Source organism: Saimiri boliviensis, chromosome 11 (genome assembly GCF_048565385.1).
Source record: "Saimiri boliviensis isolate mSaiBol1 chromosome 11, mSaiBol1.pri, whole genome shotgun sequence".
Taxonomy (NCBI): domain Eukaryota; kingdom Metazoa; phylum Chordata; class Mammalia; order Primates; family Cebidae; genus Saimiri; species Saimiri boliviensis.
Window position 1 is genome coordinate 104012873 of NC_133459.1, and position 25348 is coordinate 104038220.

General features: G+C 36.8%; 1 protein-coding gene across 6 annotated transcripts in view; it reads right to left on the bottom strand.

Moving 5' to 3' along the window:
- NTNG1 (netrin G1) overlaps positions 1–25348 on the bottom strand; it is a 357837-nt gene that overhangs the window by 41000 nt on the left and 291489 nt on the right. For 2 of the 6 annotated variants that reach the window (XM_003933377.4, XM_074381322.1), the window contains exons 6-7: positions 9733–9900; positions 3858–3992 (exon numbers count right to left, since the gene is read on the bottom strand). The exons of 1 other annotated variant lie outside the window; for it this stretch is intronic. In XM_003933377.4, the coding sequence (XP_003933426.1) occupies positions 3858–3992; positions 9733–9900 (303 nt within the window). Of the gene's footprint in view, positions 1–3857; positions 3993–9732; positions 9901–18943; positions 19004–21490; positions 21557–25348 lie in introns of all 6 variants that reach the window. 3 more of the 6 variants (XM_039460945.2, XM_003933378.4, XM_010343970.3) reach the window with 3 other exon arrangements.

Here is a 25348-nt window from a genome sequence, read left to right on the forward strand (position 1 = left end):
TTACACAGTACATAATTGGTGGCTTCTCAAGCAGAAAGTTTGCTGATGAGCCTGGAGTTTTTAAAATTTCCCCAGCTGAAATCCCATAACTGCTCTGGGGTCAGCTTTGCTTCACTGTCTTGAATCAGTCCTGTCTCTAACCAAGGGGCTTTTCAGAAGCCCTCAGGTCCACAGGGTGGTTCCTCAATAGCGGCCGAACTTGCTGCAAGTTCTGCACTAACATCACACAAAGGCTTTAGAACATGGATTCTTGCCTCGTTCTGTGGCATGTCAACATGTGCTTGGAAGTAGTAATAGTAGCTGAGTGCTTGCTATGTACTATGAAGTCCACATTCATTATTTTATTTGAATCTTCACAATTACTCTATGTGTTAGGTCATTTTATTACCCCATTTTAGATAAAACACCAGTTACGAAATCCCTTTTTCAAATCTTCTGTTCCCAAACCGTGAGGTCCTTTTGGGCCACACTTCCACATGGCTCCTTTTGACAATCCTCTGGGAGGACTGGAACCTTTGGCCTGGATCCCTTGGATGTTTCCTGGTATCTCCTACTGCCTCCCTGGCAGTGCCTCCCTAAATGCCTGCTTACTCTCAGCTCATCACTGCATCACCACTGTCAGCCCTACTCTACCACTGGTGTTCTGCTTGGCATTTTAGTGTTGCCAGGTTAATAGCTCTGCTACAAATACTGTGGCCAATCCAAGGATGGGTTCAACTCAGGGTAAGCAGAGTCGGGTGGGCAGTGAGAGAGGGGAAAGGGAGACGGGGATGCACTCGAGGGGCATTTTTGAGTACATTCATGTGTGTGAGGACAGGAATGAAAAAATATTCGTCAACCTCCCAGCACCAACTAATCAGAATGTACATCAAGTGTAATCGTGGAGCAGGTGCTAGTGGCATGCTACTGTGACATGCGTTACTCCATTATTGCTGATCCTTGGCGACAGCCTAAGAGATGCCAGTGGAAGGCACTTCAGGATCTTGGTGAAGTAGCCATTGACGAACTAATGGAAGAATTTCTATATTTTAACATAGAATACCAGCCCTATGCGGGTGGGTCTAAGAGAAGGAATATTTCAGAGTCAGAAAAGACTCCTATGTTCTCCAAGGTGTGTTTGGATGATGTTAGATTTTTATATCAAATCTAATTTCAACCCTCCCCCCATTCTTTTCTTTACTTAGTAGCTAGAACAATCTTTTTAAAAACAAATCTGTTCCTTTCATTTCTCTGCTTAAAACCATATGACGGATCTCATATCTTCTCCATATGATGATTCCCATTTTCCTCCCTGACAACATAAAACATCTTAGCTTGGAATTCATGAAACCACATAACCTAGTCCCTGGATGCTGTTTAACCTCTTTCCTTACTCATAACCCACGTGCATGCTCACACACACACACGCACGCGCGCGCGCACGCGCACACACACACACACTTCTGGAACACAGTGTGTTAACTCAATCATCTTTACCCGAGACTCCTACCCTGAAAAGCTCCAATGATCCTTCAATACTTAACTACATTCACTTCTCTGGGAAGCCTGACTCCCCATGTTGGACTTCACTAATAAATAACATGTACATTCTTCTTACTGAGTTCTGATTACCTTCTATCATAATCGTTGGATCTCTCACTCCGGACATGAACTCCACATCCACATGTTCACAGGACCTGTCTCTTCTCAGCCTTCTGTGCCCTACTTCAGCACAGTGCCTAAGTCATGGTGGGTATTCAATAGATACTCAAAAGAATAATCGCATTTCCTCTCATCAACTCAGTGATCCACATAACAAGTATGTGAGGTTCTAGAACTGAGGCACAGAGGGTTTTATGATTTGTAAGTTGACCTGGTAGGGTCAGGCTTAAACTCAGCCTTTTGTTTTCGGAAGGGAAAAAGTGGTGACAACACTATGTCTTTTATAATACTCCAATAATTAATATAGAAAAATTAGGTTAGGTCCTTTTTGAGATGCATTTTCCCATAACAGGATTGATTTATTTTCCCCTCCCAAGTCTTACCCTGAGTACACTCCAGCAACCCATTCTTTAGGTCCTGCTTCCTCAGGAACTTTACATGAGATAGTCTCTTTGAGAAGTGTGTCTTAATTACACAGTCTCCTTATTTATGCCTCGAGTCTTGGTGCTGGTTTTGATTTTGCTCTAGGCCTTGAGGTCTAGCTGTGCCATCATCAATAGCTTCCTTCTGAGCCCTGACCCTTCACATGGTCGCTGAGATCCACCAACTTTCCCATACACTAAGGACTAGTATTTTCTGGGATACAACAGCACGCAAGACTTTGAAACCATGGCTTTATCAAGAGCTTATGTGCAGGTGTTTGGCCTGACTTTGGACTATTTGACTGTCTTTCAATGTTGTTCTCCAGCCGGGCTGGAGACCTCAGTCCCCAGCTCCTGATCCCTTCTTAACTTTGGCCTGCTCAATACCAAAATTTCAACTTATTGCCAGAGTTCATTGCTGCACCTGGCATTTCACTTTGGATTTACCTTATGTAGAAGTGTGGCTGCCAGGTAACTATGTATTCTATAACTAGCAGAAGATTCTATGATTTTCTATAAAAATTGGATCTAAATAGGTATTATTATAGAATTCATCATTTAGAATTTGTTTTCTAGAATATAAAAGTTGCTATTGCTACTGTCTTATATAAATAATATATAGTTTTCTATAGAAATTGGCTTTACATGATTCCTGCATGCTGACATTTGTTCCAAGTGAAAAGTAAGCAAAAATAAATCTGGGGCTTGTGTTGTCCAATGTGGTAGACACATGTGGCTTTAAGCCATACCCTATGGCCAGCCCTAATTGACATGTTCTCCAATGCACATCTGATTTCAAAGGCAATATAAAATATGGAAAATATAACCTTCGTAATTTTGACATTAGTTATATGTTGAAATAAGAGTATCTTATATATTTTGATCTAAATATAATTTTTATAAAAATTAATTTCTATTTTTTTTTACTTTTTTAATGTGGAAAACAAAAAGATCTCAAATTACGTATGTGGCTTGCATGATTTTCTATCGGACCACACTGCTACACAGGATATGTCTTGTAGCTCTTTAGTATGAGCAAACTACCTACCTATAGATGAAATGGAAAGTTAGTTCGGAATTCAAAAGCAGAAAAGGTTATAAATGGCAGAAGAAACCTTCTGCCTTGATTTTAAAATTCATGTTCCTTGTACACACTGACATGCTACCTGCCTTGACAAGCTTTGAAGACCTGGTAATCTCATGAGAAATGAGGCTGAACCAAATGGCATTTGTCCACAGCTCCCCGGATAGTGCCTAACCTCAGAGGTTTAAAATCAATATCGATTTTTGTCATTTATTTTACCCCACGTTTAAATATTCCTTAGATTTATTACCTTTAGGTTTTTGGTTAAGATTCAGTGATGGGTTTGATAGCAAGGGTGGTAATAAGTTATGTAGATATCATTTAATTTATGAACTCTGGAGCTCCAGGGTAGCTTTCCGTTCAAGAAATATATTAACCACATGCATATCACCCTTCATTCTGCGGTGAGCATTTCCAAGCTGGGTCCCTATGGTGCCACTTAATTTATGGTCTGGCCAGGTATGTGGATCTCCATACAATATTTCAATATAAGTTGCTCCAGCTAACTGGGAGGACGAAGACGGGCTTCAAAACATTAGTTGGATAGCTGATGGATTGCTCTCCCACACATTGGCCGCAGCATTAAGGAGCTTTTAAAGCTTGTCAGCAGTTTGTATCTTTTTCTGCTCTGAGAAGCTGCGCACACCGGCCTAGCCAAGCACAATCAGCCATGCTGCAGCAGGCAGAGGGCGGCTCCCAGAATTACTTACGTTGACAGCCGTAGTGCCAGGAATTTCCCGGCAGACACTCATCACACTTAGGCCCTGTTGTTCCAGTCTTACACTCACAAAATCCTGAGCCATTACAACGATCATGGATTGAGCCCAAAGGGTTACAATAACACTCTGTAGAAACAAGACAACACACAGGCTGGAGACAAGTCTGCATGGCTTACAGGTTATCAACACAGGAGCGTCACTTAAATGCATCACTTACTTAAAGAAAGATGTCCATTAATGAAATGCTTCGGCAAATATGGCTATTTCAGGGCCATTTATTTATTTGCTTAGCCTTCCATGATATCATTTTTATGGTATGGGAGGAAATCAACTGAAAACTTCCAAGAAAATAAGACATGCTTTTCACTGATAACAGATCGTGATGGAGATTCCATTTGTTAGGGTATTTTTAGATGGTTTAATGAATACCATGAGAAGTTTGTATATCCAGGATAAATCAATATGCCATCAGTATAAAATGTGTTTTAAATTATTCAAATGGGCTTAGCCATTGCACTCAATACTTGAGAACTGCTGAACATTTTAAAACGACAATATGAATGCACTTTGCTCATTCAAAGGTCGTTTTACTTTATGATTTGGGACACTGCCTTAACTTATTCATGTATATACCATTTTGTGATGAGCCTTTAGATGTTGTATTTCCTAGGCATATTAATGCAGCTTTTATGCAGCCTAGATTAACAGTCATGAAGGAAAAATAAACTTTGTAATCTGGAATAAATTTCAACGTAGTTATAATTTAAGAGGTATATTTTTCTTGATAATGTCTGCTGGCAGGACAATATGGCTTTGCACAATAAAAGGTAAACAGAGTGTTTTCTTGATTCCTGACACATTCTTATATAGAATATTTTTACTTCTGAAGCTCTATTTTGCTTAAAACTTGAAGGAGAAATGAATATTCTTTAGGCTTCTTCTATTAGCTGGAAAGGTAGTGGAAGTAGCTTGCAGCTTTGGGGTACTGTGGGCCAAAGTTCCGTTCCTCATTACTCTTTTAATAATTTTGGGGAAGTTATTGTATCTCTCAGTTTCCATTATTTAAAAATGCATATATTGGCAGTTCCCTTACTAAAAACTAAACAAAACTATACCATCCAAGTAACCAAGAGAGGTCTTGAAAACTTGGTTTAATATAGTAAAACTGAGCATCTTAGATTTGCTATGGGGATTTAGGGCTTAACATTATAGTTGGATCCAGGGGTTTGACTCTAAATTTGTATCTCAGAGGCTAATTAGATAATTTCTTCAAGTAAATGTGGAGTACCTTAGAAGTATGATTTATTTTATGCTAATTAAGTCAGGTTTTGAGTTCAGCATTCTTATAAACATTTATACGACGAATAGTTATATATATAGGTAAAAATAAAACTTAATAAACTCTAAAATGCTCCCTTCTTGCCTGACTTAGTTTGTACTTAACAACTAGGGTTTTATTTTAAATTAACATTTCCTATTTTAATATGCGCATATATATGGAACCTGATCAAAAATATTTTAAAATAGTAATTTTGTGAAAGCTTTTAATGTTTGTCTGTACATAGGAAAACTATAAATTTGTACCTATACCAAAACTGTAATTTTTTAAAACTGTTAAAAGTGAGTAAGTTGACAATGAATCACCAGCATATTGTAAGCCAGTAAGCAGAGTTACAACTGGCCAACGTGAATTCACACACTTCTCTAGTCAATTAGTCCATGACCATTAATGAATATAAGGTTTTAGAGGCAAAATAACAAAATGTGAACAAAATTAAACCAAACAGTAGAATAGTTAAACCATAATATATCCCAGTCATTGTCATAGAAGATGGTAGTTAAGTGTAATGTTATGTGGTCATGAAAATAAAGGACAAGATGAGTGTGACCTTCCCTTCACCTTATATAACAAATAATTCTGTTTTTAAAAAATATATTTTATGGAGTTATGGTCAGTGGTGGATGTTGGGATAATGGGAATATCCTTGGAAGATCATATTTTATCCCATGAAATCAGGAAGAACATGCAGGACTGTTAGATTACAAAGCAACATAAAATACTTTGGGGGGCTTGATTTAAAAGTTATACTAGAATTGATTTGTAGGTGTTAAAAGTGCCTTATGTTTGCTTTATTCTATTTAAGGTACCTCTGATTACTCAATCAAAGGTTTCAAGGGGAATTAAAAATAATACAACATAATTCTGAGACATGCTTAGCAGGAGCTGCTGAACGTTGTTTCACTCTGATGCAAAGCTTGTTAGCAGGATTATTAACAGTGATTACTCAAGGTCACAAACCACAGATCCTCTAGCTTCCTGCTTAATGCTCAAGTTGACATGAAACAGAAGCATGCAAGGATGCCATCTTCATGTAGTTGCTGCATCATCACAGAGTAATTACATGTGTCTTTGGAGACATGGCTGTGTTTGGAATTTGTATGAAAAACGGGCAAATTCACCAGTAATCATGAAGCAGCAATCGCTGTGGCAACATGAAATAGCCAGCTGCATTTTGTATTTGCTATAATATAAAATGATGCAAGTATTTTCAAACATTTGTTTCATCACAGAGCCTACATTTTGTTAAAGATAGGAGTGGTTCCTTTACAGTCAGGGTGGTGAATTTTATTGTCAATTGTTAAAAAATTGGCAAAGTGCTTTTTTATTTTTAATGTAGACAAGACTTAGATGAAGTTCAAAGTCTCCAATTTTAGTGCCTTATTCTGTGAAGTGAATTGGGTAAATATCCCTTCATTTTCATTAGTGCTTTCTATACAAAATGGTATTAAAATTAACCGTCAACTACTTGTGATGTATTCTTTTGAATTTAATACTCAGTTCTGCCTCAAGCCCTTTAAGAAGCTTAAATGTGGAAAATAGTGGATAGGTTCATGCTGTCTTATACAACAAACCTTAGCAATGGAGCCACAGCTTCCAATGGTCCTCAGAGGCCAAACTCCAGCCTTAGCCTTGTGCACAGGCAGTCCCAATATCACTGCCCTCAGCACCTTAAGCAGGATAAGTGAAATCTCCAGCTTTTAAGGAAATTGTTATTAATTCACTGTATGCATGTAAGCACTACAGATAAAAGATAGACTGTACTACCTATCAGCTAGCCAAATTTTTCAATTCATTAAAAAAAAACCACTTTTCTCCTTTAGGAAAAGGGTAATAATTTAAGAAATTAGGGTAGGTGAGGGAAAAATGTAGCTAATTTTACTTTTATCTTATCTTATTTTTTTGAGATGCAGTCTCACTCTGTAGCCCAGGCTGGAGTGGAGTGGTGATATTCTCAGCTCACTGCAACCTCCATCTCTTGGGCTCAAGTGAGTCTCCTGCCTCAGCCTTCTGAGTAGCTGGGATTACAGGCATAGGCCACCACCCTTGGCTGACTTTTTATTTTTTTATTTTTTTCAGTAAAGGCAAGGTTTCACCATGTTGGCCAGGCTGGTCTTGAACTCTTGATCTTAAGTGATCCATGCACCTGGGCCTTCTAAAGTGCTGGGATGATAGGCATCAGCCACCACACCTGGCCTAATGTAGCTGACTTTAATAGTACCTAAGAATGCACCTCTTTGTGCTTACTAAGTACTTTACATGGGTTCAAGTATAAAATAGAAACAGGATTACCTCAATAAAATGGAATTTTCCAAAAGTTTATAATTTTTATTAGTAAATTTTCTAGAAAGGGAGAAAAAAACTCTTCTTAATTTTTAAAAGTAAAAATAAATACAAAACTGGTATTGTTTTTCTTATTTCTTCTGTAGTTTATGTGATTTAAAGGACAGACATTGAATAGACTGTTTTCTAGTCTGTGGATAATCAAAGATGGATTTACAACTGAACTCGACCTGTTAAAACTGGATAGAAAGAAGCAGATGTGGAGTTCATAGTTTACTTTGGAACTGGAAGAAAGGGCAAATTTCAGAATAATAGAATACTCTGAATAAAACATATTGTGATATTATTAAGTTACCTGATAGAAGAAATTTTATGGAATAAAATCTTTCATTTTAAGGCCTTTTTAAAGATTGATTTAAAATAATATTAAATATTATAAAACATTTTAATTTTATGTATTTTGTAAAAATGATTAGGTTTTTTCCAGTGTTCTTATTTATTTCAGCTTTTCTGTTGTTTACCTACCTATAGCATGACATTTATATATTTTTACAAATGACATTCAGTAAAATATACTCTGCATTCAAAATTCAGATGACTACCTGTCTTTTGGGTTTCATTAATATCCTCAAATCTTTGTAACTCAAGTGTTATGATGACAATTGAACTTTTGTTCATAAAGCTAGAGTGGAATTGCTGCTGTCATCCCAAAGGCATACCATGAGTAAAAGTCTGATGAGCTTAGCTTTGCTCATTGTGTCAGTGGTTGAGAGAAAGTGTTTAAGATTTGAGGTCTAAAACCCTTTGCTGTAAGATTGGGGTCAATCTGCCTTACTTTCTCAAGGACAAGATACGGGAAATAATCAGTGTAATACTTACCTTACTGTTTTGTTAATGAGGATGAAATAAACACTAAACAAGACATCTGCAAGCCAGTTCACAGTTGACCAAGTGTTTTCTGCGCATTGTATCTGGTCCTCATCTGATTTAGAAGGCTCAAATGACTTACCTATGATACACAGCTATGAGATAGCAAACTGAAATTTGAGCCTAGCTTTCTGGCCTCTAAGTCCAGTACTTTCTCTCCTAATTGACAAATAATAAATAAAAAGATGCTTTGAAAAATAGAAAGTACTGTAGAAATAAACAGTATTATACATACTTGGTCCAATTTAATTAAAAAACAACTGTACAGCTATTTTTGGTGACAGGTGGATCTTGACAATCCAATCAGAGGACAATGATCCCAGAAATACGAATTGGATTTCTTTTCTTGATAAAAAGATTGCTTGTCACTTTTCAGCTTGTGTATCCTATTGAACGTATCTCAGTGTGAAAAAGTCTACCTTTAAAATTGGGCGCCTATATAGCTACCTACTGTTGTAAGGGCTACACATACATTTTTCAGCATTTCAAATATATGCATTGCTTCAGCATGAATTATGAAGTGAAATTCCATTTACTGTTTCTTATTTTTCCCTTGGCACCTCCACATTCTTAAAGACAGGTGTCCCTATGCAAAAGGCAGGAGATTTTATGGGTGGAAAAGGCACCTGTTTCTCCCTAGGTGCTAAGAGCAGTAGTCATTGGTGGCGAGAGAAGGGAAGGTGCTCAGGGGGCTCTGTGGACTGTTTTCCAGGGCTAAGAAAATTAATTGACTAGAATACTTTTGAGATATTACTTCTCCTTTTGGGAGCTGTAGGAAAATTTAATACATGGAATTTCATTGCTATGGATGAAGAAGTCAGACAAACTTTTACATTTCCGGTTGCTAATTGTTTTCAATTTCAAATAGCAACATTTCTAATCTATCAATACTCGTTGATGACCAATTATATGCAAGAGTCTGTACCCCCATTTTTGATATCTATAATTAAATCCCGTATAATAAGTTTCTGTTTTGAAAGTTGAATGTATAATTTAACGCTATAAGATCAGTTCAGAATCATCAGGTTTTAAAATTTCATATAAAAACAAAAATGAGAAGAAAGAAAATTCTTAATTTCTTTAACATGATTTCTGAGATCATCATATTTAAAGCATCAACATAACGGCTCAAAGTATATCCCCCAACTATAATCTCAACCAGTACAAGTGAATTTTAAGTCTACCACAGGATATTTGCTCCATTGAGAAAGTTCATTCTGTCTCAACCATGGTGCAAATCACCAGCCTCTCCACTCTAAATAGCTCCCCACAGCTCAAAAGGCACAGAACAATAGCTGAAATTGTAATGGAACTGACCTATGCACACATTCTCATCGTCCAGTTGTGCAGAAGCATTTCTGAAGTAGCCCAGCCTGCATAACTCACAGTGCTGCCCTCTAGTGTTGTGTTTACAGCTCACGCAAATGACTGTATTTAGCAGATCGATATAACTGCATCGATTGGAGTGGCCGAAGCATTCACAATCTTGCAAGGAAGAACAGAAATGTATACAAAGTGTATACAGTAGCAGAGTAATAGCATACTACATGCTTAGATAAAATGAGGGATGGAGAAAAGACAGTGGAATGGCATTACATATATGTGGTTCAACATGACACATGGTGACAACAGGTGGTTGTGACTAGCATGGAAATGGCATCTGTTTCAAGCAGGATAGAAAGGTCGAACATTCAGAACAGGACTGAAGATTGTTAATTCTTGGCAGACAAGATGAACAGAAGCATTTGCAGGTGTGCACCTTTTAAAATTTGGGAAGCCTCAGTTTCCAGTGATGCAAAAGTCTATTTTTTGCAGACAGAGAATTTTACTGTCTTTGCACTATTTCCCTCGTTTTCTCTTCATCTTTTCAGCCTTAAAAAATTGCGAGGGGTGTGTGTGAGCACTGAGGGTCTGAGTCCGATCACCATGGCTCCTTCTGCTCTCTGACATCATGCCAAGACAGCAACTCAATCGGGGTTTCATACACATCATGGCAAATTTAACAGAGATCTAGACAATGAAACAATTCTTTGTTTTTGTTTTTCTCTGATGCTAAGAGGAGAAGATAGCTTTCTTAAGCCTTTCTTCAGATCAAATCTGTATGTGTATGTGTGAGAGAAGACATACAAGCAGGGAGATCATCTGTGTGAAAAAGTGCTCTTAAGATTTCCTCCTTTCCTTTCAAGTTTCAAGAACAGTTTGCTACAAAAGAAGAATTAGGCAGCTACTGTAACCCCACATTTCTTTTCCTTGGTCTCTCTAAAATGTTAGAACTGCCCCTGAGGCTTAGGAGTGATGGTGGTAACGACTAGACCAGACCGGGAGATGAAGAAGGAGATGAGAGTAGTTGGGGAAGGTTGGAGGGTGACTAGATTTCTTCTTTCTTGCCTCTCAACTAGAGCAGGAAGTTGTAAATCCAATTCAACCTTTTTAAAAGAAATGGTAACGACAAAGTCTCTGTTGATAGAAATAATTACTACAAAAGTGTGAGTGGTAACTAGGTGGAGTATCTATTCTGTCTTCTTGGAATATGAGGGTAAATCTAGCTGGACATTTATAAGAAAGGTCAACCAGGATATTACTCATTTTGTTTGTTTAAAAATATTTCTTGCATCAGTATCTTGCTTTTATTTTATTCCACTAGGAAGCCAAGCACAGTCACTATTTGAACTCGTTCATTCATTCATCCATTCATTCATTCAATAAATATTTTCACTGAATTTGTCTATCTATGTGTCAGGAACTTGGCTAGGTATTGAGTTACTATTTTGGCCCATACAAAACTTTGCAAATATTATATGTTGATGACCAGAGTAAAAATGAGTAAGTGTTGTCAAGTAAATAATAGTAAGAGATAGCTAACTTTTAAAACTTAAAAAAAAATCCATACACTATCACTCATCAGAAAAGTTCATATTCATTTGTTAGAAGGCTAGTTCCTACAGAAGAAAGCTGAGATCGAGGTCCCGATGGAATGAAATCAGATTGGATAGAAGCAGAGGAGGACACTGAGAATGGTGAAGAGTAGAAGATACCAGAAACAGTGTCAGCAACTTTGGGACCCCAGTGGCTAAAAGAGAGGCAAGAAAAAAGGGCGGATCCTGAAGCCAAGTCACTCCCTTTATCTGAGGTCAGCGGTATCACCATGTGCATGTGCACAGGGAGCGAAGGGTGAGTGTGAGGACAGGAGGAAGTCAGAGCGGAGGTGAGTCTCAGGGTAGGGAGAGTCCTGGGAGAAGGTGGCCTTGATACTCCAATGTAGGAGACAGAGTAAGAAAATACCCAAATAAATTTAGTAGTAGAGGCATGCCAAGTTAACAGTAATACTCCAATAATCATAGAGTTACAGATTAGTAAGCTAAAATCTCTTGGAAAACAACAAGCATCTCCCACCAATCTACTGCACCTCTCTGAGTTACACCTTGTTTATACTGGCATTACTGACTGCCAAAGAAATCAGAAAGGCTTCTAGAGCCTTCTCTGTTTGAGAGTTTGAAATAAAGACAATCTTTCAGCACTAGAGCCTTTTGAGAGCAGTGGTTGAAGGAAGGAAACCCAATTATCAAACCTAATTGCTTCCCAAGGACTTTCTGAGAACTGCCTGGCATTCCTGAGGAGGGGCAACAACAGCCCTGCCCCTGGGTCCCTTCCTCTGGAAGAGGTCTCTTATTGGCTGTCCTTTTTCAGGTTCTCCAACGCTGGTGGGCTCCTGGTACATCTAATTTAATTAACAGAGCTTTGTTCGAAAGTATCTTTTTATGTGCAAAAATTCATTCTAGGAGCTTTCTACAGCTACATAGAAGTTGTTGCCTGGAAGCTTGTTTAGTAAATAAGACAACATATGCTCAGATAACCAGAAAGAAAATAGTGTGTGCTAAGAAAAAATAGTGACACAAAGCAATCTAAGTAGAAGGAAAACTTCATTTACCATGAGGGGATTAGAAAAAACGTACTACAGGACTTGCACTCTGAATCTTCCTTAGGACAGGTAGAGTTTATTAAAGCAAAACAAAATAAGAGGGAATGAGCATTTTAGGTGAAAGGAATAGAGGGAAGAGTGGGCAAAGTTATGAAGTTGGGGAAATGTAGAGAATAAGGCTAGTGACTTTCCACGGCATAGTTTCTTTGTGGGTCCTAAAGGATTCTGTAGATTCTGCCCCATGGCCAGAACTACGTGCTTACCTCCACCTGACAAAGCTTTATCTGAGGAACAAACCAAATCTGTAAGATACCCAAGTTCAACACTTTAAGGCCCATTCCACGAATCTCCATAGAAATGTTAAATATGATATTATCACTACTATTATCTGAATTTAATGAACAGTATACATTTCTGTGGTGACATTAACTATTTATGGGTCTTGCTTAAAAATCAATGTATTAATTTGATAGGAAAAGTTAATTATATAAGAAACCATACTCAGCTAAACACACAATAGTATAAATTTATTTCAAATGATAACTGGACAATTGAAATGTTTTACAAGCATTAATGTTTTATAATCTAGAAAATGGGCTAACAATAACTTGATTCTTTTAAGACTTCTAGTACTCTTCTGATGACAACATGATCATATACCTAGATAACCCTAAAGATTCCCATAGGAGAATCCTAGACTGATTGCCAACATCAAGTCTCAGGATATAAAATCAGTGTACAAAAATCAGTAGCATTTCTATACACCAATAATATTCAAGCTGCAAACTATATTAAAAACTCAATCCCATTTACATAGCCACAAAAATAAAATAAAATACCTATGAATACAGCTAACTGAGGAGGTAAAAGATCTTTACAAGGAGAATTACAAAACACTGATGGGATAAATTGTAGACAACACAAATAAATAAAAAAAATCCCATGCTCATGGTTTGAAAGAATTAATATTATTAAAAATCACCCATTACCTGTAGCAAATTACAGATTCAATGCAATTCTTATCAAATTACCAATGTAATTCTTCACAGAATCTGAAAAACCAACCCTAAAGTTCATCTGAATCCCCCCCCTCCCAAAAAAAGCCCAAATAGCCAAAGCATTTCTAAGCAAAAGAACAAATCCAGAGGTGTCACATTGCCTGACTTCAAATTATACTACAAGTTTATAGTAACTAAAACATCATGGTATGGGTACAAGAATAGACAAATAGATTAATGGAACAGAATAGAGAACCCAACAACAAAGCCACATACCTACAACCACCTGACCTTCTATAAAGTGGACAAAACTAAACAATGGCAAAAATAAACACTCTATTCAATTAACAGTGCTGAGAAACTGGCTAGCAATATACAGAAGAATGAAACAGAACCTGTATCTTACCCTATACAAATATTAGCTCAAGATGGATTAAGGACCTAATTATAAGACCTGAAACCATAAAAATCCTGGAAAAAAACACATAGGAAAAACTCTTCTGCACATCAGCCTAGGCAAAGAATTGATAACAAAGACTCAAAAAGCAAATACAACAAAAACAAAAATAAAATTTAAAAATGGGACTTAAACTAAAAAGCTTCTGCACAGCAAAATAAATACCAGAACAAACAAAACCTACAGAATGGGAGAAATATTTAGAAATTATGCCTCTAAAGACTTAATATTTAAAATCTACAAGGAATGAACAACTCAACAGGGAATAAAACAAACAACAACATTAAAAACCTGGGTAAAGGACATGCACAGACATTTCTCAAAAGAAAACATACAAGTAGCCAAGAAACACATGAAAAAATGCTCAACATCACTAATCACCAGAGAAATATAAATTAAAATCACACTGAGGTGCCATCTTACACTAGTCAAAATGACTAATAAAAAGTCAAAAAGCAACAGATATTGGCATGGATGTAGAGAAAAGGGAATACTCATATGCTGTTGGTGGGAATGTAAATAAGATCAAACTCCATGGAAAACAGTATGGAGATATCTCAAAAATCTAAAAATAGAATTACCATATGACCCAGCAATTCTACTACAGGGTATCTACCCAAAGGAACATACATCATTAAAAAGACAACTACAGTCCTATGTTTATTGCAGTACTGTTTACCATAGCAAAGTCATGAACATACCCTAAGTGTCCATCAATGGTTGGTTGATTAAAGAAAATGTGTATATACCCCACGGAACACTATGTAGACATAAGAAAGAATTAATGATGTCATTTGCAGCACCATGGATGGAGCTGCAGGTCATTATCCTAAGTGAACTAACAGAGAAACAGAAAATCAAATATTGCATGTTCTTATATATAAGTAGGGGTTAAAGGGTACACATAGACATAGAGATAGAGAACTAGACTCTGAGCACTCCAAAATGGGACATTTAAGAATTGAAAAATTACTACTGGGTCCAATGTCTAATATTTGGGTGATGAGTCTACTAGAAGCCCAATCCCCCACCATTATGCATGTAATACCCATGTAACACACAAGCACATGTACCCCTGAGTTGAAATTTTTTTAAAAAAATTTAACTTTTCATCTCTTCATGCTCATATCCCCATAGATAAATGTGGTTAGTTTTTCTCCAACCATTTAGAGACAAGTCTCATTTGAAGTTCATGACCATAAGCCTCAGTGGGGTCCTTAGAGCTGCCTGGTAAACCTTCCTGAAGCAGGGGGCTTCTGGGCCCTCACACTCTCTTAGTTATCCTCCTTCCCTACCCATCATTGCTTTTTTCTCTATTTTTTTTTTGTCCTCATCTCCTCAAATGTTTCAAGCTTTAATCATTGGACCTCTTTGTTCCCTACATTCACACTAGACGTTTTTTACCCAACTCCATGGTCTATATGTGGGGCATTCCAAAATAGTTATTTCCAGGGTGGACTAACACCTCTGTTAATTAGTGAGACTCCCTTCAGAGTCATTCATTGTATGCCACTGTCTTCCCAGAATTTCCACTTGGATGTTTTATAAACATCTCAACTTTAACTTGTTCAAAGCTGAGCTCTTGGTTTGCCTTCCTAAACTTGCTACTCATCCAGACTCCTCTATCTCAGTAAATGACCACTCCATTCCTCCAACCGCTTAGATTACACCTCTCACCATCTCTACCACCTCTTCCTTAGATATATCATCAGCGCATACTTGGATTATTGCCATTGTGCCCAAACTGCTTTTCTGGCCTCAACCCTTGTGATAATGTCATCTCCACATAGCAGACAGAGTGACTCTTTCAAAACTTAAGTGAGGTCATGGCGTCCCTCTGCTCATTATCCTAATGGCTTTACATCTTATTCAGAACAAGAGTTCATTCATTCATTCTTTAGTGACCTGGCCCCTGGTCTTCCTGGGGGAGCTCATTGCTAGTACACTTCTCATAATTCATGGCACGGTGCCTTCCTGTTGCTCTTCAAACATGCCAAGCACTTCCCAGGCCCTATGCACTTGCTGGTCTGGAATACCCTCAGACATCTCCATTACTTGCTTCCCCACTTCTTTTTCAAATATCTTCTCAAAGAAAGTTATCTGACCATTTAATCTGAAATAATAGCCCCACCCACATACCCTAATCCCTCAATTTCCTAATCTTGTTTATATTTTTTTATAGAATTTATAATATTCAAAAAGTATATGCAAAAATAATTTCTTCCCCTCTAGTTGGGTATAAATATTTTAAGGGCAGATTGTGTCTGTTATGTGCACAATTGTAATTACAGAACTTAAAATATTGCCTGGCATTACTAAGCACTGAGAAAAATATTGTCAAATGAATGAATGAATGAATGATGATCCTGAGGCCCCTTCCTTTGGGGAACAGAGGAAGACACAGAGAAAAGTTATGTTTAAATTCATTCCTTCATCATTCAAATTCCTGAAGAGAATCTGACTATATCCTATATATTAAAGAGTTTAGAAAAACAGTAGCCTCTGTAGGTTACTGCTGTAGCTGAGTTAGTGATTATTTTAGCTGAGAGTTCACCATATGTCTATGAACAGATCAGTTTAGGCAGCGAAAAAGCAGGTTTCTGAAAATTGCTGTGGTTTTATATGGTTTTTCATCTCAAATTGCATTTCAGACAAGTTTCATTATTGTTGCAAGCAAAGCTGAAAGGGGTCTTTAGCTTTATGTCTACACAATGTGGCACAACAAACATTGGCAACACATATTTATTGAGAACTACCCTGTACCACGTACAGCCATCACGTGCCAGGAGACAAAGGGAATGAAGTCCAGGCCTCCAGAGTCTAGTGCGGGCTTTTACAAGCTTGGCACTATTGCCATTTTGGGCCAAACAACTCTTTGTTGTATGGGACTGTCCTGTGTATTGCAGGCTTTTCAAATGCATCCATGGGCCCTTTACAGACTCGATGACTAAATGTGGTAGCAACCCCCAAACTGTGACAACCAGAAATGTCTCCAGACATTGCCAAATGTCCCCTGGAGGGCAAAGGCCACCTATATCCCCACTGAGTACTATTGTTCTGGGGGGAAGATAGAAAAAATACTATATACATGTAATATATGAGATATATTGTAACATAGAAGGCAGTTTTGATAATCAAGTACTTAGTACCTAGCCAGTGAAGAGCAATAAAGGCTAGAGGTGTTTTACAAGGGGAAGGGTTCAAAGTTGACTTTGTAGATAAGAAAAGGACCGAGTCTCCTCTAAGGTTTAAAAGGTTTCTTCTGACTGACACTGGCTGGGAAAGACCTGGGCAGATGAGAGTTCCAGGAAATCGAGAGGTTAGATACAGACAATGAAAGAAAAGAATGTTACTAAACGAGGAGGGGATTCAATTAATCTTTTGCATCTTCTTTCTTACTGTTCCCCGTGGTGCCTAGGTTATATTAGTAAATTACCTCTGTAAATACACTGAATATGGCACAGTTAGAACAGGTAGCTTTTTAAAATTTTTGGCCAAATAAGGAAAGCTAATTCAAATCCAGAGCTGATTAAAATTCACTTTAGACATCCAAAAAGAAAGAATTTGAGAAAAAGGCTTTAACTTAAAGGTGAAGGAATGGGAACTCTAAAAAGAATCTTCCCTTCACTGCATTACGTGGAGTGATTCTGGGAATTAAGAAGCTCTAGCTTTTTCTTTGCCTTTTCTGCAGCCACAACCCTGTCTTGCACCCTTACATAGCTGTTGAAGCTCTTCCACACATGTCATTTGATGATGATGTGAATTTGTCTATAGTAAGTCTACTTCGTTGGGTAGCTTTCCCCTGCCTCCAGGGTTGTGTCTGGACCTCATTGGTGCTGTGACCTCAAGAAGCTAGAGTTGCAGGGTCAGATTTCAGGTTCAGAGGCCTCTGGTGTATCCAGCACACTTGATATGACAGAAAAGAGATGAACTCTGTACATGCTTTTTCCTTCCTTTCCCCTTCACCTCCGTGGTTTCCTGCCATATGGCATCCTTATGGTGGCTTCGCTGACTGCCTGCATGTCACACCACGTGCCTAGATGGGTTTGTTACCCTCTGAGCCCGCATCTGCTTTTCTCAAACAAGACTTATTTCCCCAAATTTCAAACCCAATTGGGTTCCCCTAAACCCAAATGGGCATCTTCTCCATTCCACGGTTGAAAGCACATTTGAGAAAATTTTGAGACACGGTTTAAATACTCTTGGCTTCTCTTCTCCCATTTTCTGACCAGCTTCCACTTTTTCTCTGTAGGTCACGGAAGGACCAATTCAACATTGATTAAAATCTGGGAAATGACTAAAATTCAATAAGGAATAGGAAAACATTATGGTCATTTTCACCAAATGGGTCAAACTAAGTTCAGATTTTATTAATAAATATATTTCTGTGTAAGAAGTGTTTTATGAAAAAACAAACAAAAAAAAAACAAAACCAGAAAGTGACATATGCCCAACAGTCAAGGGTAGAAAACAAGACACATCTGTTACACAGGACATTTAAAGAAAAAAAAATGGAGAAATAAAAACATAAGTCTTATGTTTCCTGAAAAATCTTCATTCTGTGAAAGACAGATGCTAGTTGGCATGGGCCATTCATGAGTCACAGATGAGCACTGCTCACTTTCATTTAAAGAAAGTAATGTAACTGTTATTTTTGGATCATAAGCAACACTTAATCCATTGCAGATTTCACTTGTGTTTTTCAAGTTATTCAAAACAATTTTTTGGAAGTATAAATTCCAAGGTGTTTCATCTGTCACCAAGTGAAATGGACACCATACATGGAACCTGCCATTCTGGTCTCATGAAAAGCACCCTTGGTTTCCTCATTTTCAATGCAAATGAGTATCCATGTTAGTGCTCTCACATTCATGGTCTAAACAGGTACCTCAATCATTTTCATTCTTATTCATAGTTTAATCTTTCAGAAAACAAATGTTGTAGCACTTTTAATTGGAGTCAAGTTTCTGAGTGAAGCATTTTTTTTTTCTTACAGATGATTCTCAGTACTATTCGATGCATTGATTGGTATCAGTCAACATGCCTCACCAATAAGCTGATGGGTACACTTCACAGATATTCCAGATTCATACAGTGCAAAGTTTCACAACACATAACACCATGAAATCACTGTATGAATCCAAGAATTCCTACCTCTCTTGTGGTTTGCAACTTGAACAGAAGAAACTGTTGACAAAGCTAATTTGGGAGCAACTGGATAGGTTTAAAAGAATGAACAATAAATTAGAAACAATAGTGAAATGTTCAAACTGTAATAACTTATCACCAACCCACTTGAAAAGTAGCCCTAAATTAAGAGATTATTTGTATCTCTTGTTTCTGGGAATTTGTTTCAATCACAAAGTAAGGCTTGCCTTTGGCTGAAAATGGTTCAACACTGTCAGTAATACGATTTTGAAGTTTTCTTTTCAGAGGCAAAAATGATTACCATTTAAATCGAGAATCCAGTGAGGCAAGGATCATTCCCATAACAATATGGATAGTAGGATCCCCTACTGTCAATTAAAAAAAAATAGTAATTGTGTTGTCAGTTGACATTATCATTGCCTCGGTTCACCATGACATTCGACGTCATCATAAAGTAGCCTACATATATACCATTTAGACTATTCTTGTGGAACTCATTAGATACCCTAGAACATAGTCAGTCCCAATAGTCAGCCATTCAGCAGCATTTGGGCCTAGGTCTCAGAGTCACCTTGAACATGTGTACCTTTGTGTCCCTTTAAAAGTTGTAGTCTTCTCAGCATTTATCACCTTTTTGATGATATCAGCTGGTTAATGGCAGGGTTTTCTCTCTATGTTTGCCTACCATTTCTTTTCCAATTATTCATAAAGAGTTGTTTGTGAAAATAGCCAAAACAGAATAGAGCCTGATGTTCTTTGCAGATGCGGACAAGATAAATTAGGGCTGCAGAGAACTCGCCTCTGCCACAAAGTGCACCTTTTGCTAAAATTTCAAAGTTTAAGCACTTTGTTCAACTAAGCTTCTTCTCAATCGATTCATTTGAACTCATTATCCACATTCTAAGAAAGTACAATTGGTATGACATAAAGATATTTCTGAAAGTGTTTTGTCCTGTGACACTCAAAGAAAACACAGCAAAATAATTAAATGGGCCTACTTCAGGTTTTGAACAATGCATAGTCTTGTTCAGCTCAAAGCTCACGGTGGAGAAGTGTTGTCTTAGAGCCTGTGTTGTATATAATCTGTGGACTATGAAATTCAATAGGAAATACTGAGTGACATTTCACTGAAGATGCTGTCATTGAACTTGCCAAGGAATAAAGCCACTAAACCTCTTCTGAATCCTCACAGAATTATACTAATAGGGGTGAGCTTGATCTGTAGTTCTTCTTTCATATATATATATGCAGAAACTTGAAAAAAATTCATTTGGAGCAGATGATTAAGATAATTCTATTTGCTGGTAATATATGTATCTAGGACAGTCTAGATTTCATCACGCTGATCAAGGACGATAAATGCAGCCCTTCCAATTTGACTCCTCAACAAATTGCTAATATATTTTGTTTTGCTTAGCAGCTATTTCCTGGTTCCTCCTTTTACTCGGTTCCTCTTCCATCTGTATTCATTACAGTTTAAAAGGAACATCCTTTATATAACTAAGAAAGATGGAAGCTAAAGATGTGCCTTTTTTTTTAATGAAAGAAGAAGGCAAAAGAATACAATCTTATATTAAAATAAATTCCTATTTATACATGATTATATATATCATAGGGCAGATGTTAATATGAATTTAACATTACACTGCAGCTTATGAAGTTTATTGCCCAGCTTTTAAAAGTTCTCTTTCTTCCTGCATAGTCACATTTCTGTCTATCAGTCTTGTTTTTTTTTTTTTTTTTCTTTTTCTTTTTCTTTTTTGACATTAGGAGTCAGAAAATAATTACTGCTTTAAGGACAGAGAACAGATTGCTCTAAGTGCTGGAACACATGCATGTTAATTGATAAAAAAGATAAAAGGAAAAGTTCCAACAAGGAAAATTTACTGTGATATGAAAGAGAGAGAGATACACACACACACAAACAGAGAGAGAGGGAGAGAGAGAGAGAGAGAGAGGAGGGAGGAAGTAGGGAGGGAGAGACAGACAGGGAACAAGAAAGAGTGTGTGAGAGAGGATCAAGGGAGGGTAGAAGAGAGGAATAGGAGGGAGGGAAAGAGACAGAGAGCTTGCTCCAAATCTTTGCCACTCAGTATGGAGCAATAGTCAGCGAAAACATGTCTTTCAGGTGTCACAATACTGCCTCTATGTATTTTCCCAGACCCTCAGTACAACTGAGGTACTAGTTGGTTGACTTAAAAGTAAGAGGAAGACAGTGAAAGGATGCCTGTGCCACGCACCCATTTTTAGGTCTTGTCTGTACTCCACGCTGTGGTGGCAGCAGAAGTCTAGATTTCTCTTGGGACTGACTAACCTTCAGTGTAATCTAGTAAAGACTAAAGTTAAAAAGCTTCCATGATATCTACTTTTCCCCTTCATCTTTCACTCTAATATTTTTGGGACACTCTTCATATTAGAAAAAAGATTGAATTATGATTCTTTCAAAGACATGGCATTCATGATAATGCTTTTATTTTGTGCTAAAAATGGCATATAGGTTTTTCCCCCAAACATGTGGGATTTTATATCAGTAGGAATTTTACATGCTCCTACCTTGTTTTGGGTTAGGAACCTCAAGGGAAGAAATATTCGGCCATATCCTATTAAACTTTGGAGGAGCTGCATGCATCAGGAAAAATCAGGGTATGTTATTTTCATCTATAATGTCATTTGGTTTAAACAGAAAATTATATGGACAAAGACATAAATCACACATCTGCTCTTTCACTTGGCTGTGCTGCGCTTAAACAAAACATGACTCCCACATCAAACAAGAGCAAGCAATTCATGATTCCCAAAACATTGAATGGACATTAAATATATAGCTACTTCCTCACTAAAGCTACACGTTTTCTTTTAAAATAAGGTAGAGTGTTCTTACACGCACACAAAAATACAAATAAGGACTTCAGCAATCCAAACCATTATGTAAAGCTGGTGCCTGAAACTAGGAAGATAACACTAAAGAAATAATTCCTCACTTGAGGATTCCATTCTCCTCAATTTATATTTACAGATATGAACTGGTTGCATTAGTCCTTCATGATCGATTCTTTGGGGTATGTTTTAAGTGTGAGCCATTATCTCGGAAAAGGAGCAGATATATTTCCTGTTTTTATATGTGTAATTTCTCAGAAAAGGAAAGAGGGATAACTGGTGGCTTTGGCTTATGGAGAAAAGTCCAAGATGCTTCCAATTGTATCTAAGGTTTGTATGTATGAGTATGTATATGTTTTCACGATGTCTTTACCTCAAAATATGTTTCTAGAGTTATTGGTTCCAATGCAGAAATAACTAAAAGCATTAATTAATTTAAGAATTTGTATTATTTATGTCTTGGTATTACTTGTGTCTCAGTTATGGAAGGCAGAACAGCCAGGCTAGTATTTAGTTTTTAAACTGTTTTTGTGAAGGTGCCTAGGGCATGACTATTACAGCAGCTATTTTTTCTTAAATTTTATTTATTTATTTATTTATTTATTTATTTATTTATTTATTTATTTATAAAAGAGACAGGGTTTCACCATGTTGGCCAGGCTGGTCTTGAACTTCTGACCTTGTGATCCACTCGCCTTGGCCTCCCAAAGTGCTGGGATTATAGGTGTGCACCACTGCATCCGGCTAAAGCAGCTATTTTATGATTAAAATCTTTCCATCTATTGAGTCCAGTCTCAAAACCACCTGTCTTATGTTGTTCTTTGGTACCACCCAAGTCCATAAGGACGGCTCTTACCTCTAAACTCCTGTAACCTGTTACTTTCCGTGCTCCTGCTTTCTCACCGATATGTGGACAGGCATGAGTTTTAATATTGCTAGTTAAAATTTTATAGATCGATTTCTCATCTCTCTAATTGGATTGGATCTCTTTGAAGAAGGGCAAAGCCTTGCAGAGGGCTTCAGTAAATATCTGATAATTGAGAAATAGATATCAAGTGGCTAGGCTACTGTAAACAGGTATTATCATACTGCCTCCTCCATAATAGATTATCACGGGTTCTTCCAAGACAAGAGACCCGCACTTTAACTTTGCTTTTTAGATATTTGTTAGAAAAGCTGATCTGATAGAGCCAACAGAGCTGTTGCTCTGTTTCACGCTGTTCTCATACATATATCTACAAAGGCAAAGGAAATCTTGATGATATCTATGAACATTTATGAATAAAGAAAGAATGTAATAATTTTATGCATCTGTACTCAGGTGTTACTAAATAAATAAATATTTAGTGATAGGCAGGCAAAATATGCAAGTTACTGACCGAATGTTGCTTTTCATCTGAGCATTTTGATGATGGGTAGATACTGAATTAGTAGGACAAGCCTACTTCATCTGTGATGATCAGCTTTGAGAAACTAGTAAATTTGTGTTTCGAGGAAATTAATATTGTTTATATTCCCAGAAACTGTTTATTTAATATAGCTTTCAAAGTATCGGTGCTGTTTTACAGAAAATGTATTTATATTATTGCATCAGATTAAGACAATCTTAAGTTTGGTGAACTAGCTCTCTCCATCTTTTTCTGTACAGAGACAAATACAGGTAATAAGTGAGGATGATGTTTGCAAGCTTAATGTTAAGTATTTAGTGACTTGTTTGTCTTAATGAAATGCAAGTACTACAATAATTTATTATTTTGTTATTGAGCTTTGCCAAGAAATTTAAGATCATAACTTTATATTAAATCAATTTTAGAAATGAGTTCTGAAAAATAACACTATAAATTAAACTTTATTAAATATTTTAATACTTTAAATATTTGCCTGTGCCTGTATTTTAGTATAACTCCTTTCTTAGTGTTTTATGATTTTTTTTCCTCCAGAATGCCAAGATTCCAGATTATGAATCTTCTTATATGTATTTAAAAAATTAACATAGGTCAGTCTACTTTCAATTTGCTGAGACATCCTGACCTGTATGAAATTATCAAGATAGACACCTCACTTACAATCTGTTCCTATTGAGAGTATAATTTTCTTCTGTATTGTGTACCTAAAATATTTCCTGGGGTAGGGGAAGCCTTTCCTTTGTGTTTGCCTGGGAATATAATTAGAATTTTTTTTCAAATAATTTTCATTATGTACAATGCCCAACCTCCCTGAATTACTAAAACTCAGAACCATCATCAGGCATCATATGAAAGTCCTGATCAAATCGATATATATCTCCAGTGGGAGAACATTTTATGTGTTTTGCATTTTCCTTGGGAGGAAAAATGTTATCCTATAAAAATGAATATTGAAATCTGTGGCCTTTAAACTCCTACAGTATTTTACTGACTGCACATATATATTTTAATATTTGGCTTTTATGAGATTTTTTTAAAGATAATATTTCATCTTAATTTTTTTAATGTATTTTGTTTTATAATTATAATAACATGTAAGAAAATAACTTAAAATTAGCCAATTATTCTCTGAGTAATTTTACTTTTTATTCTAAGATCTTGGCCTGTAGTAAATGCTCAACAAATATTACTAACATTTAATTCCCAGAAGTAAATCAGGCATATTAGAGGCTGCTTTAATAGTATGATTGAGACTAATTCTATCTTATCACATCCAATTCCAATAAAAGTTTTTGAATAACATGAAGCTTCTGAGGATTCTTAGTGAAAAAAATTCTTAGTAATAGAAAAAAATTATAATACATCAACAATATTTGTATTGCTTCTTTATATGAACTGTTGTAGAATGTATTAATTTTTTTCACAAATCAACTAAGGAAAATCTTTGGGTCAATATGAGTGTCTCAGAGTGGTAGTTTGTTACAAGGCAAAGGGCACTGGGATTCAGAAGACGCGAGGTCTGATCCCTGTTCCACCACAGAGGAGCTACCTGGCTGTTAATTTCTCTGGATTTTACTTTCCTTATCTGTAAAACAAGAATGCTGGAGAAGAGACTTCTTAGATTTCTCTCAGCTGACATGTTCCATCACTCCAGCGGTTTTCTCATGGCCTGGCAGCATCATACTAAGGTTCATGGAAGGATGTTGCCTGTTGATATGAGGAATATGCCCTTTGGAGATTCTAGTGGATTAAGAATTCTTTGTATGATGAGAACATATCCCTACATACCTTGACTATGAACCTTTTGACTGTTAGCGAAACCCAAACTGAATTGAGAAATTATCTTAAGGGTGAGGGGAAGGATCACTACCTGCTTGTAAATGACAAATCATTGAGGAATAGCTTTTTATGGAAATTACTTCTTCTTAAGGATGCTGGTTCCATACCTTTGGGAAAATTGACAGAATTTGTCTTGAGGATATCCCAGATCAAGGCTCCAAAGACTATGTCTACATATTTAGTACAGGGACCAAAATCACTTATTCCACAACTGCCTCCTTTAAAAATAAAACAACTGAAATGTCTTTCAGTTGCTATCATTAGTCTGAATTTTCAGATTGTATCTGTG